This window comes from Parus major, chromosome 18, assembly GCF_001522545.3.
Source record: "Parus major isolate Abel chromosome 18, Parus_major1.1, whole genome shotgun sequence".
Taxonomy (NCBI): domain Eukaryota; kingdom Metazoa; phylum Chordata; class Aves; order Passeriformes; family Paridae; genus Parus; species Parus major.
This window is the reverse complement of record NC_031786.1, coordinates 5,697,079-5,711,728: the sequence shown is the minus strand read 5'-3', so window position 1 is coordinate 5,711,728 and position 14,650 is coordinate 5,697,079. Positions and strand designations below refer to the sequence as shown.

At 39.3% G+C, this 14,650-nt stretch overlaps 1 protein-coding gene across 13 annotated transcripts in view; it reads left to right on the top strand.

Annotated features, from left to right (window-relative positions):
* Window positions 1-28: 28 nt before the first annotated feature.
* LUC7L3 (LUC7 like 3 pre-mRNA splicing factor) overlaps window positions 29-14,650 on the top strand; it is an 18,905-nt gene continuing 4,283 nt past the window's right edge. For 4 of the 13 annotated variants that reach the window (XR_004499782.1, XM_015645689.2, XM_033518773.1 and 1 more), the window contains exons 1-9: window positions 4,314-4,528; window positions 6,832-6,898; window positions 7,894-7,933; window positions 8,197-8,341; window positions 9,309-9,383; window positions 9,474-9,578; window positions 10,649-10,810; window positions 10,999-11,282; window positions 11,824-11,984. Coding sequence is in view for 8 of the 13 variants with exons in the window: in XM_015645689.2 (XP_015501175.2) it covers window positions 4,352-4,528; window positions 6,832-6,898; window positions 7,894-7,933; window positions 8,197-8,341; window positions 9,309-9,383; window positions 9,474-9,578; window positions 10,649-10,810; window positions 10,999-11,282; window positions 11,824-11,984 (1,216 nt within the window). In the remaining 5 variants the exon portion in view is untranslated. Of the gene's footprint in view, window positions 228-4,312; window positions 4,529-6,831; window positions 6,899-7,893; window positions 7,934-8,196; window positions 8,342-9,308; window positions 9,384-9,473; window positions 9,579-10,648; window positions 10,811-10,998; window positions 11,283-11,823; window positions 11,985-12,871; window positions 13,002-14,650 lie in introns of those variants that run through there. The other 9 variants (XR_004499783.1, XR_004499784.1, XR_004499780.1 and 6 more) reach the window with 6 other exon arrangements.

Below are 14,650 nucleotides of genomic sequence, written 5' to 3'. Positions count from 1 at the left end.
CCCGCGCGGTGCATTGTGGGTAGGGCCAGCCACCGCCGCCATTTTGTCTCTGTCAGGAGCGGCGCAGGCGGTCGGGGCGAGGCGGCCGAGGTGGTGTCTGGCGAGGGGGATCCGGCCCGCAGCTCACGATGATATCGGCCGCCCAGCTCCTCGATGAGCTCATGGGCCGGGACAGGAACCTGGCCCCGGATGAAAAGCGCAGCAACGTGCGGTGGGACCATGAGAGCGTGAGTGCAGCGGGGCCGCCTGTCTCCTCCCTCCTTCGCTACTCTCGCACACTGCGCGGGGCCAGGGGTTTGTCGTAGCCACATGGGCGGCTTCTCTCGGCCGGAGACAACTGCGGGGAGGGGGGAAGAGGGAAGGGGTGAGGTGCCGGCCAGAGCGAGAGTTCCGCGTGGTTTGTTGGGGTGCGGGTCGGGGCCTCCGTGGTGGGCCCTGCATGGCGGCCTAGGGCGGGCCCGGCCCGGCCGTGCGCGGGAGCAGCGCCGAGTCTCACCGAGGAGGAGGAATATCCCGACACTGCCGGGCTATTGTTGGGCTGCAAGAGGGACAGCCCCGGTGTTTGGGTGTCTGCGGGAGCCGCCGTTAACGGGAACGGGGGTTTCCACAAGGCTGCTGGTGGCGGAGGTCTCCCGTAGGGAAGCACAGAATAAAGCGTCGGGGCGGTTAAAAGAATTCAGCACTTCGCAGTAGAAGCTGCTTCCTTGCACGAAGAGGGATGGGACAGATGTTCTAGTTTGGGAGATAAATTATCTTGGGATCTCTTCCTGGGGTGGTGTTGGGGGAGGAAAAAGAAGGGCATGCGCGTACCGACTTCAGTGTCTGGAGGTTGTACCACAAGGAATAACTATAAGACTTTGGAAAGTGGGGATTTGTTAAGAAAAGCCTTATTCTTTCCATATTTCCTCGCTCAGAGGAATCTGCTGGGGTGGAGAGCCGGTCGCTAACCTAAACAAGGCTGTTTAGGAGTACTTAAGTACTTTTGTTAATGTGGTGTTCATTCATTTTCTGCAGTAAGTAATCCAAACAAGACAACGTTGTTGTTGTTACTGTTGTTTTTATTGTTATTATTAGTTGGGGTTTCTCCACTGGTTGAGCTTTAATGAATGATGAGTTAGTTTTGGCCGTCATAGTTGGATTGTAAGTTATTTATTGAAAACCCAGTGGTACATAATAGTTCCTATAGCTGCTGCTTTGAGAGAGATGAACACTGATGAATTTTTAAATTTTCTCCCGTTCACGATACCTACTTTAGTTGTGCTATATGTTAAAATAAAGTGTCTCAGTTACAATAATTTATCACTTAAGTGATAGGAATTTCTCTGGTTTAAGTTGCACAAAGCATTCAGCTCTTTCCCCCTTAGCATTTGCTTGGGGTGTTATTTGGGAGGAGGGAGAAGTGCTTGGGTTTGGCTGTTCTAAATTGCATCTTAATCAAATACATGATTTCATGTTTTTATATGGGATTTAGGTCATTATAAAGGAAGATAATACTTGTTTGAATTTGTTTTAATTGGTTGCAGTTGCATGATCTAAGGACCAATCTTACCTTAAATTTTTCAAGTGTGAGGAACCATTCCCTCCCTTGAAAAATGCTGCTCTAGGTAAGCAGTGCAAGTCAGGAAGAAATTGTGAGTTCAGGAAGTTTTCATGACCTTGTTTATGTGTTTCTAGGCTTACTTTATTAAGAAAACAATTCGGTTTGGTGTACAGTTAGATATTTTCCTTTGATTGTGAATTTAAAATAAGGAGGAGTTAGATGAATTATGTGAAATACAAGGTGAATGGCTTAAGCCATGTTCATCCAGGTAGAACAGATAAGGGGATTGGTTTGATTTGGTTTGTTTTATTCATTAAGGTGAGAAAGACCTCTCTTCTTGGTTGGTTTTTGTTTCACTATCATTCACTTTTAATAAGTTCAGAGTACTTTCTTCAAATAAGCAAATCAGAATATTTTCAATTTTTCTTTTCACTTACAACATTAGGCTGAAGAGTTTGACCATAACCAAAAGACTCCATCTCTAAGCTGTTTTGTTTTGTTGTTTTAGAAACAGGGCCTTGTCTCTCCTTCCCAGTCCTCTGACAGTTAAGAAAGTGAGAGCTGTTCTGTGTCTGACAGCAGTGGGAAAGTTACAGGTTTAGGATTGAGCCTTCAGTCCTGCAGGGTCTGCTGCTGTTTGCTCTGCTTTTGCTTTTATTTATGATTTAATACAACCTTTCTGCAAGGAATGTTTTCCTAGGTTCCTGTAGTCAACTGATGAGTTCAGAAAACCCAACAATTATGTCTCTTAAACACGTGTTTCAGTTAGACTTTGTCGCCTAAAGATTAAATTTGCTAATGCTGACATGTTTTAAGACAGGAAATGCAGATGAGGTTCAAATGGTAACGTTAATTTCTCTACCTGCTGTCCTGCTTTTCATGTGAAATCCATGTGCTAATGTAATTTCCTTTGAGATTAGATATAGATCAACATGCAACCTGCTCAATGCCAGCATTTTGTATTGCTCCCAAAATGTAGAATTTTGTGTCACATTCAGTTTTGAATGTGGAAGATTATCAGAAGCAGCTCATCTCTATTTTGCTTAACATTTGAAGATTATATCCATGTGGCTATCAGAAACTGGAAGGTGCAGTGAAATACAAGATAGAAGTGGAAAGTGTGGAAACAGGGTGTGTTAGCTCAGTGTGTGATTTATTTGCAGTGCCAATGAAACATGTTGATCATATATGATAGAATATTTCGTAGAGCTTAAGTTCTTACTTTAAAACTTTGACATGATTAAAGCCTTTAATCTTTAAAAATTGGAATCCCATTTGTGGTATATTTCAGTATGATGGCATGTCCTTAACCAATCCTGGTTGTGGCAAAAAGGCTTTGTTTTGTGTGCAGGAAGAAATTATTAGTATCATGTATTTCAGTCTTTCTGCCTACTATCATATCTGTAGACAGGGTATATTTCTTAATTGATTCACGCCTTCCTTCTTTAATATGCCACCTGCAACAAATTGATTTATTACAGAAACAACGATTGCATAAGAGTCTGAGGCTGTTCTGTAGCACAAGACAGCCCAGCATAGACTGCCCGTGCTCCTGTAAGGTTTGAAATTTCAATGCTTCATCAAGGCAAACTCAGGGTTTTCAGGAAAGTGGAGAGGGGTGAAGAGCTGTTAGAGACAAATGGCTGTGAGCAATCACCTCTGATAATGCAGTTTCTCAAAATGTAGGTATTCAGAATATGATTGGATGGTTTTAGCTATTTATAATGTGTTGTGCTTTTACTTTTATAATGCCAGTGACCTAAATTGCTTTGCATCTAGGTAGAATTTAAGGACTTAATCCTCCAGGGGACAGAGGGAGAGAACCTAACCTTCCATTACTAATACTCTTCCAAGAGCAAAAAACATTTGTCTTTAAGTTTGGGTGTGGGAGAAGGGCTGATGTTTGTTTGGGTGGGCGGGCATTGCTCTTAAAATGTCTGCTCATGTGAGCTTTAATGGATTCAAAGAACTCAACTATGAGAAGGAATTTACAAGTTTTCGATGTGTAAACCAGAGTCTGCTGGATTTTATTCTCAGCCTTTTTACTAGGAATTGTCTCCCTGAAGGAATTTGTTTGTGTCATTGTTTGTTACTGTTAGAGAGATACTTCTCCATCAGTAAATAAATTTCTTGCAGAAGAGAAACATGTTAATGTAGAAGCATTAATAATATTGATCTGTCAATACCTTCTTTATATGGGAAAGGTTTGAACTGCTTCGCAAACTCCAATTGAGCTTGCAATTCTTGCTGTTAACTTAGTGGACTTGGATGTAAAGGATACTATTTCCCACCTCCGTGAGATTTCAGGGATTAGTCAATTTGTGATGAAGAAGTGGAAAGTTCCAAGCATTCCTGTTTGTTGTAGTGTGGTAGTGTCTTACCAAAATGAGAGCACTTGGAAGCTTTGAGACCCAAGCTCTGGCTTATCCAGCAGCAGTTTGACAGTGACACTTCTCTGTTGCACCTTCTTGGTAGCAAAGTTGCCATAATAATTCTGCAGAAAGGAATAAACGCTTGTTACTGCATAGGGACCTATCTGCATAAGGCCTACCAAACTGCCTGTTACAGAATGTGTTTTCATATTTTCATATTACTTGTGATTAGTGCAGTGGCCTTATAAATTGTGGATGAGTGGTGTCAGTTGAAGCTTATCAATCACCTCTGTTTCAGTCCTTTATGATTCCATGATGCTTAAGCCATTCCTTGGCCCTTACTGTTCCCACTCACCATTGATTACTTAGGATTGATTGGAAGTGCAGTTGATGTTCAGCCTGGGAAGGCAGATGTTGCACTCAGTGAAGCTGAGCTGGAATGATACTTGCAAGATTCTGCAGGATTCCAGCAAAGCAGTGTTTTCCTGTTGAAGCAAACTTAGTTGAAGAGCATAAAGAAATAGGTATGAGAGGGGAAGAAAATCACTTCTGCCACAGTGGTCTGAACTACTCTGAAGCATTTCTCTGCAGGCTGCTTCCTAGGAGAGAATGTCAGGTAATTAATTCACTGTCTCACTAGGAGTGCCATCCAAGTGCTAGAGTGGCAGCATCTAGAAGCTGATAGAAAATTATGGCAGCTTTTTGGTGTGTGTGTGTCTTGTCATTATTTTGGGTTTGAGTTTTTTGTTTGTTTGATATGGCTTGTGTTTGTTTGGGGCTTTAATAGATAAATAATTGCTACTGTGTATGGAGTGTTTAAACGTTGTATTTTAGTATTGGTTACTGCAACTTTTGGCTCTAACCATCAGTTCATAAAAAGAGGACTTTCCTAGTAGAGCTATTTAATAATAATAATTGTAATTCTTTTGGATTTCATTGGGAGTGGGATGTTTTGTTTTGTTCATCGTACTTCTAAGTACTTTTCCTTTGCTTCTTTAGTTAGTAGTAGTTTCTAAATTTTTACAGGCCAGTTTGCCTAATTTTTTGGTTGATAGAAGATACTCTACAACCCTTTTAACAGTATGGTATGGTCAGACTGTCATTACTGTGCTCTCTATGTCTTAGGAAATTGTCTAATCCATCTCTGAATTTTTTTGGGAGGTGTCTTTCCACTGATCCTTGTACCTGGATGTGAGTGTGAGAAAATGGAAGAAGAGAATGTATAGAGAAGTTACATTTCTATGGACTAGTACAGAAATCCATCCCAGAAACTGCTCCTTTGAAGCAACACAGTAGTAAAAAAAGGGATATTGCAGCTTTCAGAGAAGAGCAGATTCTGAAACCAGATTTTGTCCAGTAACTTTGTCCTTCTGAGAAGAAAAAAAAAAAAAAAGTCATTTTACATGTTTTCTTAACTATTCTTGGTAAATTGCTCCAGATAGGTACCAGTGTCCAGACCTGGATCATGGGAGAAGTATTCAGATAACATAAGAGATTTGTGTTTCTTGTCCATGGTTTGTTAATAGAAGCCTGATTGTTTTCCTGGGTGATCTCTATAGCAGTCAGTAGTGTTTTAATTTCCATAGCCTGAATTGCAGCTTGGAAAAATAAATCAGGTTGATCTAATTTGATCAGCGGATATCACAGGCTTTTTAGTGAGTTGGTGGTGTTTGGGGCCTCTCTTCTCACCCCCGTTTCTTCAAATACTTTAGTGAGTATCATGGGAGATAAGATACTTCAAGTCTTTCTCTGAAGGATATGTGAGAGGATTAGAATTAGGCTGTAATTCATTCACAGTTACTAGATTTGCCAAAAATCAGAAATTAGCATGATGTAAAGGATGTGCTGGTAGAATGTTCAGGCTAGTTTTGGATTTACCCCTTAATTAATGGCAGTCACATCTGTGGGAAGGGCCTAGTGAAAAGTTAATTATTTAAGATTGTTTATCAAGTTAGGGATCAAAGTATTTCTACTATATCTAAGATTCTACCCTTATGGCTCTTCTGATGAATAGACAGGAGATATTTCTGTGTTATGAATGTCAGGAACTGACCAACTTGACTAGCTAGGCCCATGTTCATGGGTGAGGGTGAATAATCTTTTTAACAAAAGCTGGTTTTACCCCATCATATGTTAAGTATTTACTGACTAGAGTAACAGGTTAGTAGGTTTTTGAACTTTCTGGTGGTCTTTTTCTGTTATCAGGAAAAGAACCTGACTCAATATAAAACCATAGTGTGCAGAAACAAACCAAACCCTTTCTAGTTGGCAGGAAACCAGGTTAAAATGTATGTTATTTTCTGCTTGAAGAGCTATATAATGTCTTGTTGCCTGTCATTCTTAAAGTAGGGAATTGTAAAAGCATTGGAGTGGGAAAGCTTCTGGATAATTCTCAGTCTTTTAATTGCCATTAAAGTCCTTGGGGCAGTAACTCACATTTGAGTGCAGGTAGCTCCAGTTCTCCGGGCAAGTAGCTCTGAGGAAGTGAAGGCTGAACCAGGCAAGAACTTGTTCCATGCTACCATGGCAATTGTTCTTATCTCTGGTGGTTTTCATAGTTAAGAATTTCACTGAAACTTATTAAATAGTCCAATCTGATTTAATTCCTTTCCTTTGGAACTACTAAATATTTATATTTATAAATTGATGACTCTCTCCTCTAATCTTAAATATTTGGTGGTAAAATTAAGAACTATTACTATTGCAAGGAAAAGTAAGATTTTTAGTCTTTTGTCATCAAGATGCATCTTGTAGCACTCACTGCTGCCAAGAAATATAAAGATAGAGGGTGTGTAAAATTTCTGAAAATCTTATTATGTTTAAAGGGAACTTTATTGCTGTGTTCTAGAAAATAAAAGCAATTACATAAAATTTTCAGTTCAAGGGGCAAAAAATGATGCCTGTTTCTTTCTTTATCAGGTTTGCAAATACTACCTTTGTGGCTTTTGCCCAGCTGAATTATTTACAAATACCCGTTCTGATTTAGGTAAGTTTATAAGTCATGACATTTTTGTTCACATAAAAGTAATTACAATTGAGCTTTTGAATGCAAACTGTGTTTTTTATTGTTAATTACTCTGCCAGAACACTTTGAATTTTATTTTATTTTTTCATTTCAAGGGTTTCTGGTGATACAATATGTTAAAAGAAATATTTATCCTAGATCCTACTTTGTCTAAGTGAAAAAAGTCTTAATTTTTTTTTTCTTACTGTGTAAGCCAAATTACTGCTTGTGGGGTGCTTTTCTCCTGCTCAAGTGTCAGTTTCTAGTTTGGGTTATTCTACCTGGGCAGGGTTTTAACCTATTTTTGTGTGAGTATACATGATTGAGCTGCTTTACTTTAGAGACTCTCTTCCTGTAATAGTTACTTCTGATGACCAGATGTAAATTATGTGATGGCTACGTGTAGGATGTTGTTTGGAGATGGTGACTTAGCAAAACCAGACTTTTTGTCTTAGTTTCTAAGTCTGTTGAAGAGTTCGAGAGTCTGGGGATGGTGAGGAATTTTAACATAGCCACCTTCATGAAGTCAGAGCACATACCTCCTAATTTACTCTGAAGATCTATGTTTTAAGTAGCCAGTGTGTTGCAGAGAGCCCTGGAAATTAGAAAGTGCCTGATGAAATTACCCTTCATATGTAATTTTTCTTTTTTCTTTTTTTGTTTTTTTTTTTAAAGCTCCAGGTGTTTAGGATATTACTTTGTATTTGATGATGTAAACCTTTATCTGGAAATTCTATTTTTATGAAGACTTTTTATGTAGAATCTCTTTTGGTTTTATAATTACTAAACAATGTTGGCATTCTTTTTCTTTAATGTATCTTTCAAGCTCCAAGCAAAGGAAGCAGATAGCCAGAAGCATAAAAGTCCTTGTGAAATGTTTGTAGCCCTTTTCTGTCACGGTGCACAAACTGGTGCTGGTGGAATATGAATACAACATTTAGGAATGCAAACTTTAGCTTTTTGTATTGTCTTCTTAGGTCCTTGTGAAAAAATACATGATGAAAACCTACGCAAACAGTAAGTTTGTTGTTTGATATGTTAAAGCAGATAGAGTTTCTGGTATCTTTGAAATTTGTTAATAGCAACCCAAACATTACAAATTACTCGCTCTTTTTATTTGTGTAAACTTAATTATATTTTTATTTAAATGAAAATTTACTTATTTAAATTTATAGTATTGTCTTAGTGTGAGCAAGAATTTATAATACTGTGTGTCTTGTTATTTAGTTTTCATCTATTGGGGATTGATGTGAGGTCTCATTTTTAAATTTTTGTCTCAGGTATGAGAAGAGCTCTCGGTTTATGAAGGTGGGCTATGAGAGAGACTTCCTGCGCTATTTGCAGAGCTTGCTTGCAGAGGTGGAGCGCAGGATCCGGAGGGGCCATGCTCGTTTGGCACTGTCACAGAACCAACAGTCTTCTGGGGTGAGTGCAAGAATCATTGAGGCAGCTTTTCCTGTAGATAGTATCTTCAGGGTCTTACCTATTCAGGTAAAACTTAATGCCATTCAGAAAATTCTTGATCAATAAGATTATTCATCATTTAGCCAGCAGATTGTATCTGGCGCTAATGGATGAGCCAAGAGAGACTCCAAAGTCAGCAAGAGCTCTCTCTGTTCTCACTGTCTCTTGTTTCCTCAGAATGAGTATCTGTTCTCTACCTGTCAAGTGTTGTCTTTACCTTGACCTTAGTTCACGTTCTCTTCACTAGTTGCACATTCCTCCCTCCCTTCACTAGCAAGCTGTATCTTTTCCCCTGATGGATTTGGAGCAGTGACTGTGGCCTGTGCTGTGTGACTTCTGTGACTGCCAGGACAGCCTTGCTCCTTTGTGCTGCCCCACACTGTTCTGTGCAAAGTCCAGTTGCTTCAGAAGGAGCTGTGGACAATATCTGGTTGAGAGACAGCACTTGTGGAGCAGAGCAGAGGTGGGAGGGCAGCAATAAGCCTATTCTGGCAGCCTGCAGAGAGGACACTGCTGACAAATGCATCTTTGAAGTGAGATTCTTATCACATTTCATGCTCAGAATTTGAATTCAAAGCCCACAGGACTTCTAAGTCATACTTCAGTGTCTTCAAAGATATGCAATAGCTGCATGGGAGTGTCAGAGTTTGAAGTTAGGACTTTGAATACAGTTTTCTTGCCTTTTATGAGCCAGGACCTTGAACATTTTTGTTGATTTGGGAGGAATTAGTGTGACTAGACTTAACAAGAGTGGAGTAAATTGTATTGAGAAGTGTTTTATATTAGACTAGACTATTTTTAGTAGCTTCTTAACCAGGGGGAGGTTATTCCCAAAGCATCTCTGGTATATGAGAAGACATACATTTGTGTGCTTAAACTACTTTAACAAAAGAAGAAAAGCCCCAACTCACTCTTTTACTTTTTCCAGGGAGCGGGACCTACTGGTAAAAACGAAGAGAAGATTCAGGTGTTAACTGACAAAATTGATGTACTGCTTCAACAGGTGAGCGTTTTTTAACCCCCATAAGAGAGATCTCTTGCTTTTGTTACTTGATCAAAAATTAAACTTTATTTTTTTTTAATTGCCTTTTAGATTGAAGAACTAGGTTCAGAAGGGAAGGTGGAAGAAGCACAAGGAATGATGAAACTCGTTGAACAGTTAAAGGAAGAGAGAGAACTGCTGAGGTCTACGACTTCAGTAAGTAATGCGTTTGTAGTTCTGAGACATACCAAAATATCCTTCTGCTGAAGATATGCAAGGTCTGTGCAGAATTCATTATATAGTAACAGGACATTTGGCTGTGTTAATCCAGTGTGTTGATGAGGCATTTTACCTTGAGAGTGGGTTTCCTGCACACAAATTATTATATTCACCCAGCAGTGATAGAAGAGAGCTTGCACTTTCCTCTAGTTGAGGTCTCAGTTAAACTTTGCCCTGTAGCCTCTGCAGTATAATTCTACTGAACGACTGTGACTGTTACAGAAAGCTCTTGAGTCAAGGTTGTGACTTGAGACAGGCATCTGTCTGACTCTGAGAGCTACAGAAGCCAGAGGGAATGTGTTAAGTATCAAGATCCTGTTAATGAAAAAGAGCTTAAGTTTAAAGATTTGACTTTGGTGTTTAATGAACTGCTCAAATTGAGATTCTTGTTTTATCTTTTGAGAGCCCATAAATGTTGCAGACAGCGTGTTTATGTCCATACTGTATGATTCATGAACACTGCACAGCAATAATCACCTGGGTTTATGTTGAAATGTCAATGTACTTCTCATATGTCTGTTGAAACAGTGGTTTAATTTGACCACTGTACTTCTAAATTGAAGCCAGTAATTATTTTTGTTTTTCTTCATGGGGTATTCTAGCCCTTTGATTCCTTGAGGTATATTCCGTGGTAGTTCTGCAGCTCCTGACATTTCAGTTGATGCCAAAGTAATCTTAAAACTGGAAAAGAAAGCTTTAAAAGAAAAACTTAAAACTTTAATTTTTCTAATATTGAAAGGAAGCTGCAGATATAACTGTGTACATATTAATGCAGTGAGTAATGGTTCTGTGATTTCTCATGGACTCCTTCCATGTAGGAACGGGTATAGGGTGGCCTCTTTTCTCCCTATTTACTCTGGTGGGGTGCAGTGCTCCAAAGAGAAAGCAGGCAGATGTAATTTCAGCTTTCAGTAGAGCCTGGGATTTGACAACGGTAATATAGAGTTCTAAACCTCTTCACCAACCAAAACTTTCCTTTTGCCTTATCAAATATTCTTCTTTTTCAGACAATTGAGAGCTTTGCAGCCCAGGAAAAACAAATGGAAGTTTGTGAAGTTTGTGGAGCCTTTTTAATTGTAGGAGATGCACAGTCCAGGGTAGATGACCACTTGATGGGAAAGCAGCACATGGGTTATGCCAAAATAAAAGCTACTGTAGAAGATTTAAAAGTAAGTATTTCCTCCAGTTATTGAAATGCAAAATGCTTGGAGGCTTCCTAATACACAGAAAAGGCTGTCTAGTGAAAAGTTTAGGCTTTTATATTCTCAGAATCTATAAGCTTAAGTATAAGTAGTCGTCATTTCTTGAGTGAGTCATTGAGTAATCATCATTTCTTCCTGTGAACTTGTTTTTTAAGGAAAAGTTACGAAAAAGAACAGAAGAGCCTGACCGTGATGAAAGGTTGAAAAAAGAGAAGCTAGAACGGGAGGAGAGAGAGAAGGAGAGGGAGCGGGAGAGAGAAGAGCGGGAAAGGAAGAGACGACGTGAAGAGGAAGAAAAGGAAAAAGAGAGGGCTCGTGACAGAGAGAGACGTAAAAGGAGCCGATCACGTAGCAGGCATTCAAGCAGGACATCTGACAGGAGGTGCAGCCGCTCACGAGACCACAAAAGGTCAAGAAGCAGAGAAAGAAGGCGGAGCAGGTACCTGTGTGTGTGTCTGTGTGTCTCCTAAGTATTTTCATATAACTTTCCAAAAGGTAAAAGTCTTGTGGGGACTTGATCTGTCAGCCTGAGTCACATCACTGATTTGTTAGCTTCACTTAGGTCTTGCTTCTTAAGCCAAGACACACCTTATTGGTTCTAAGGATAAGCAAGTTTTTGCTGAGTGTCTTCTCTCCATTTTTGGAAGATGACACCATAGTGGTGGAATTTGCTTTATGAGGGAGCTTTCAGCAGATAAAGAATGCTCCCAAAAAAGTAGGGTCTTCTTTCTTCCTTTAGTTGATCTTTATTTCATGGTGGTAGATACTTTGAAGCTGTGTAGTTAAGTGTTTTAGTAAATGAAGAGGTCAGTATGAAACCAGGTCTTATGTACTGGGAAATATTTATATACAATTTGTTAAGATTTGGTTTCTGCAGATAATCACTGTATTTAAAAGTGCTACTGTTCTACAGTTTTATATTCTGAGTTACAAAATAGCAGCTGAGATTTACATTTTTTACATTCTCTCTGAATGTTAAGGAGTCGTGACCGGAGGAGAAGCAGAAGCCATGATAGATCAGAAAGGAAACACAGATCTCGTAGTAGGGACAGGAGACGGTCAAAAAGCCGGGATCGGAAGTCCTACAAGCACAGAAGCAAAAGCAGAGAGAGAGAACAAGACAGGAAGTCAAAAGAAAAAGGTATGTTTGTATAAAGACTGAGTTCTTAGCAAGTTTTGAAATACTCTTTTCTTAGAGTCTCAAAAGCTGTTAGCCTTTCAGTGAGTGACTGAAAGTTCTTAGTACCAGATCAGTCCTGGTTCTGAAAGCTGTGTGTGTTGCTGCAAGCAATTTGAAGCATTTTGTTTTTTTCCAGTTAACACCACTGCATATGTGTGCATACCTACACCCCAGGATCCTTCTCTTACCTGTTACACTTTGTCTGCAGATGAAGTGTGCAAGGATTTTTTTATATATTAAGACCTGTTTACTTTTAGCCTGTAATGATCATTTCGTAAGAGTGAATGTCTTACATTCCTACTCTTAGTGGATATTTGCAAATTACCCTTTGCAGGCACACGTTTTGTGGGAGATTGGTACCTGGCTTCTCACCTGTACCATCTGTTACTTCTCAACACTATCAGGTTTCCGTTGTTATTCTTTTAACAGTGCTTTCAAGTTTTTTTTCTAATCTATAAATGCAGTCCAAGATAAATATTGCAGAATCTCTGTGATGCTCTAAATGACAATTTATGCCTCCTCCCCAGTCTCCTGCTCTTCCTCCCCACCTTTCTCCCCCTTTTTTTTTTGTTTTTGTTTTTTTTGTTTTTGTTCAAACGAAGTGATTTTTGCTTTGTCAGTATTCAGGTGAGTCTCAACAGAAAGCTGTGTTAGTCCTTGGAACGGTTTTGTAACTGTACATGCCATGTACCACAGCATTCATGGTGACTCACTGCTTCACCAGAGGCTGAAGCTCAGAAACTTGACTTTAAGTAGGATTACAAAGAGCTACAGTGAGAACACTGTAGATTCCAATTTTGTGAGAAGATACTAATTCACTGTTATTGCTAAATTTCCCCCTTTAAAAGTCTTTTGGAACTTCTGAAGGAACGTAATACTTCTGGCTCTGGTGGGGAGCTGACTAATGGCCAGTCCGAAACAGCCACCCCACTTCATGGGCTGATCATCAGTAATGGATGAAACAATTGTGTTTCTAAGGTACTTTTGAGGTTCTCTGGAATGAAAGGTGCTCTGTGCATGTGTCTGGGTTGCATAGGCCTGTCTGCTTGACCCTTCTCCGTATTTATCCAGTGGATTGGTTGCCAAAATGTTGGTAATGCTTCATGTATTTCTCTTCCCTGACTTCCTTGGACTGTTTGAATTATTCTGGTTTATACTGTGGGGCACCTTTAGTATTGATGCTTCTCTCATTTTCCTTTGCCATGTAAGAGAGTGGGTTTTGTTGCTTGCTCGTTGGCAGTGGAAATGATGTGCAGGCTTTAAACTCAGATTCAGTGTTGTAGCCTATATCTGTCCATTTGTTACTATTCTTACCTGATACTGTGCCTTTTTTGCCTGCTTTATGAACAGATTTTTGGTACTTGGTCAAGAATGTCCTGTTTTCCTGAATGTGTGTATCTATGCATATAAGTAACTGTTCTCTTATTTATTCAAATTTGGTCTGGTTTTGAGCTTCTCTCAATTCAATTTTCTCAGTTCTTTCCTTAATCTTCCCATAAATAGAGGAGCTAGTGAACTTTCTTCAGCATCTCAAGTATTTTTAGTTTTAACTTGACTGATTTCCTTGCTGGCTGTTTTATTTGCTGCTTGCTACTTTCTTCCACCAGAAATGAGAACAGTGAGGTGATGCTATGAGCTGCGATGAAAATCCCACCTGGGAAAACCAATTACTTTTTTTCACTGTGCCATCTTAACATTTGTAGAAACACAAATAGGCCTTAGAGCAGAAGTTTGTTGTTTTTCCCTTTGCTGGGAAAATCCTTTAACAGAAAAAAAAATTAAAAAGGGGAGGGGAAGAAAGAAAAAAACCCAGTAGTCGTTAATAAGATCACATTCAATTTCTGTGCTGAAGCTGTAAGCACCATTGCAGCTTAATATTTACAATGTGGCACTGTAGGTAGGTAGTAAAGAAGAAAGCTTTAGAGATTCCTATATCTGAAGTGTGTAACTTAAGTAGTAACTTAAAAGTTAAATCTTAACTTAGTACGCTGGGGATATTGGCTTCAGAATCTGCTGGTCTTTATAGCCATCACTGATCTGCAGTTGTAAAAGTAAGCAGCAAAGGCTGTAACTACTTGTGGTAGTGCCTTTCATCTGGAAATCTCAAACTGCTTTATAAATATGAATATTAACACCAGAAAACCCCAACAAACAGTTTCCCAAGATTTGCATACAATTGCATATTAAATTAGTGCCACACTTGGAAAATTCAGAAGTCCTGGCTTCTTGTTCACTAAGATACTGTAGAAGACAACAGCCAAGGTTATAAGAAAAAGTATGTGTAAAAATGGGGGCACTTGGTTTGTGACTCAGATTTCAGGGTCAGGGATACCTTTGCTAAAGAAAGGAGCCACTAGCCATTAACACCAGCTGAGTGTTAGCTTAATATAAATCAGTAGAATGCATCTAGTGTTGAAGTTAACAAACTTCAGAGGAGATGGAGTAAATAGGGGGTTTTAATAAAAGAAAAATTATTTTCCAGGTATCTTAATTTTATGAAGGGTTCATACTGGAATGGGCCTCTAGACCACTTTGGCTTGGCTCTCTACCTTCCCTAATCTGGATTCTGATACTTACATAAAAGTAATTATGATCATGTTTTAATGTTAGTGATTAAACCTCAGCAG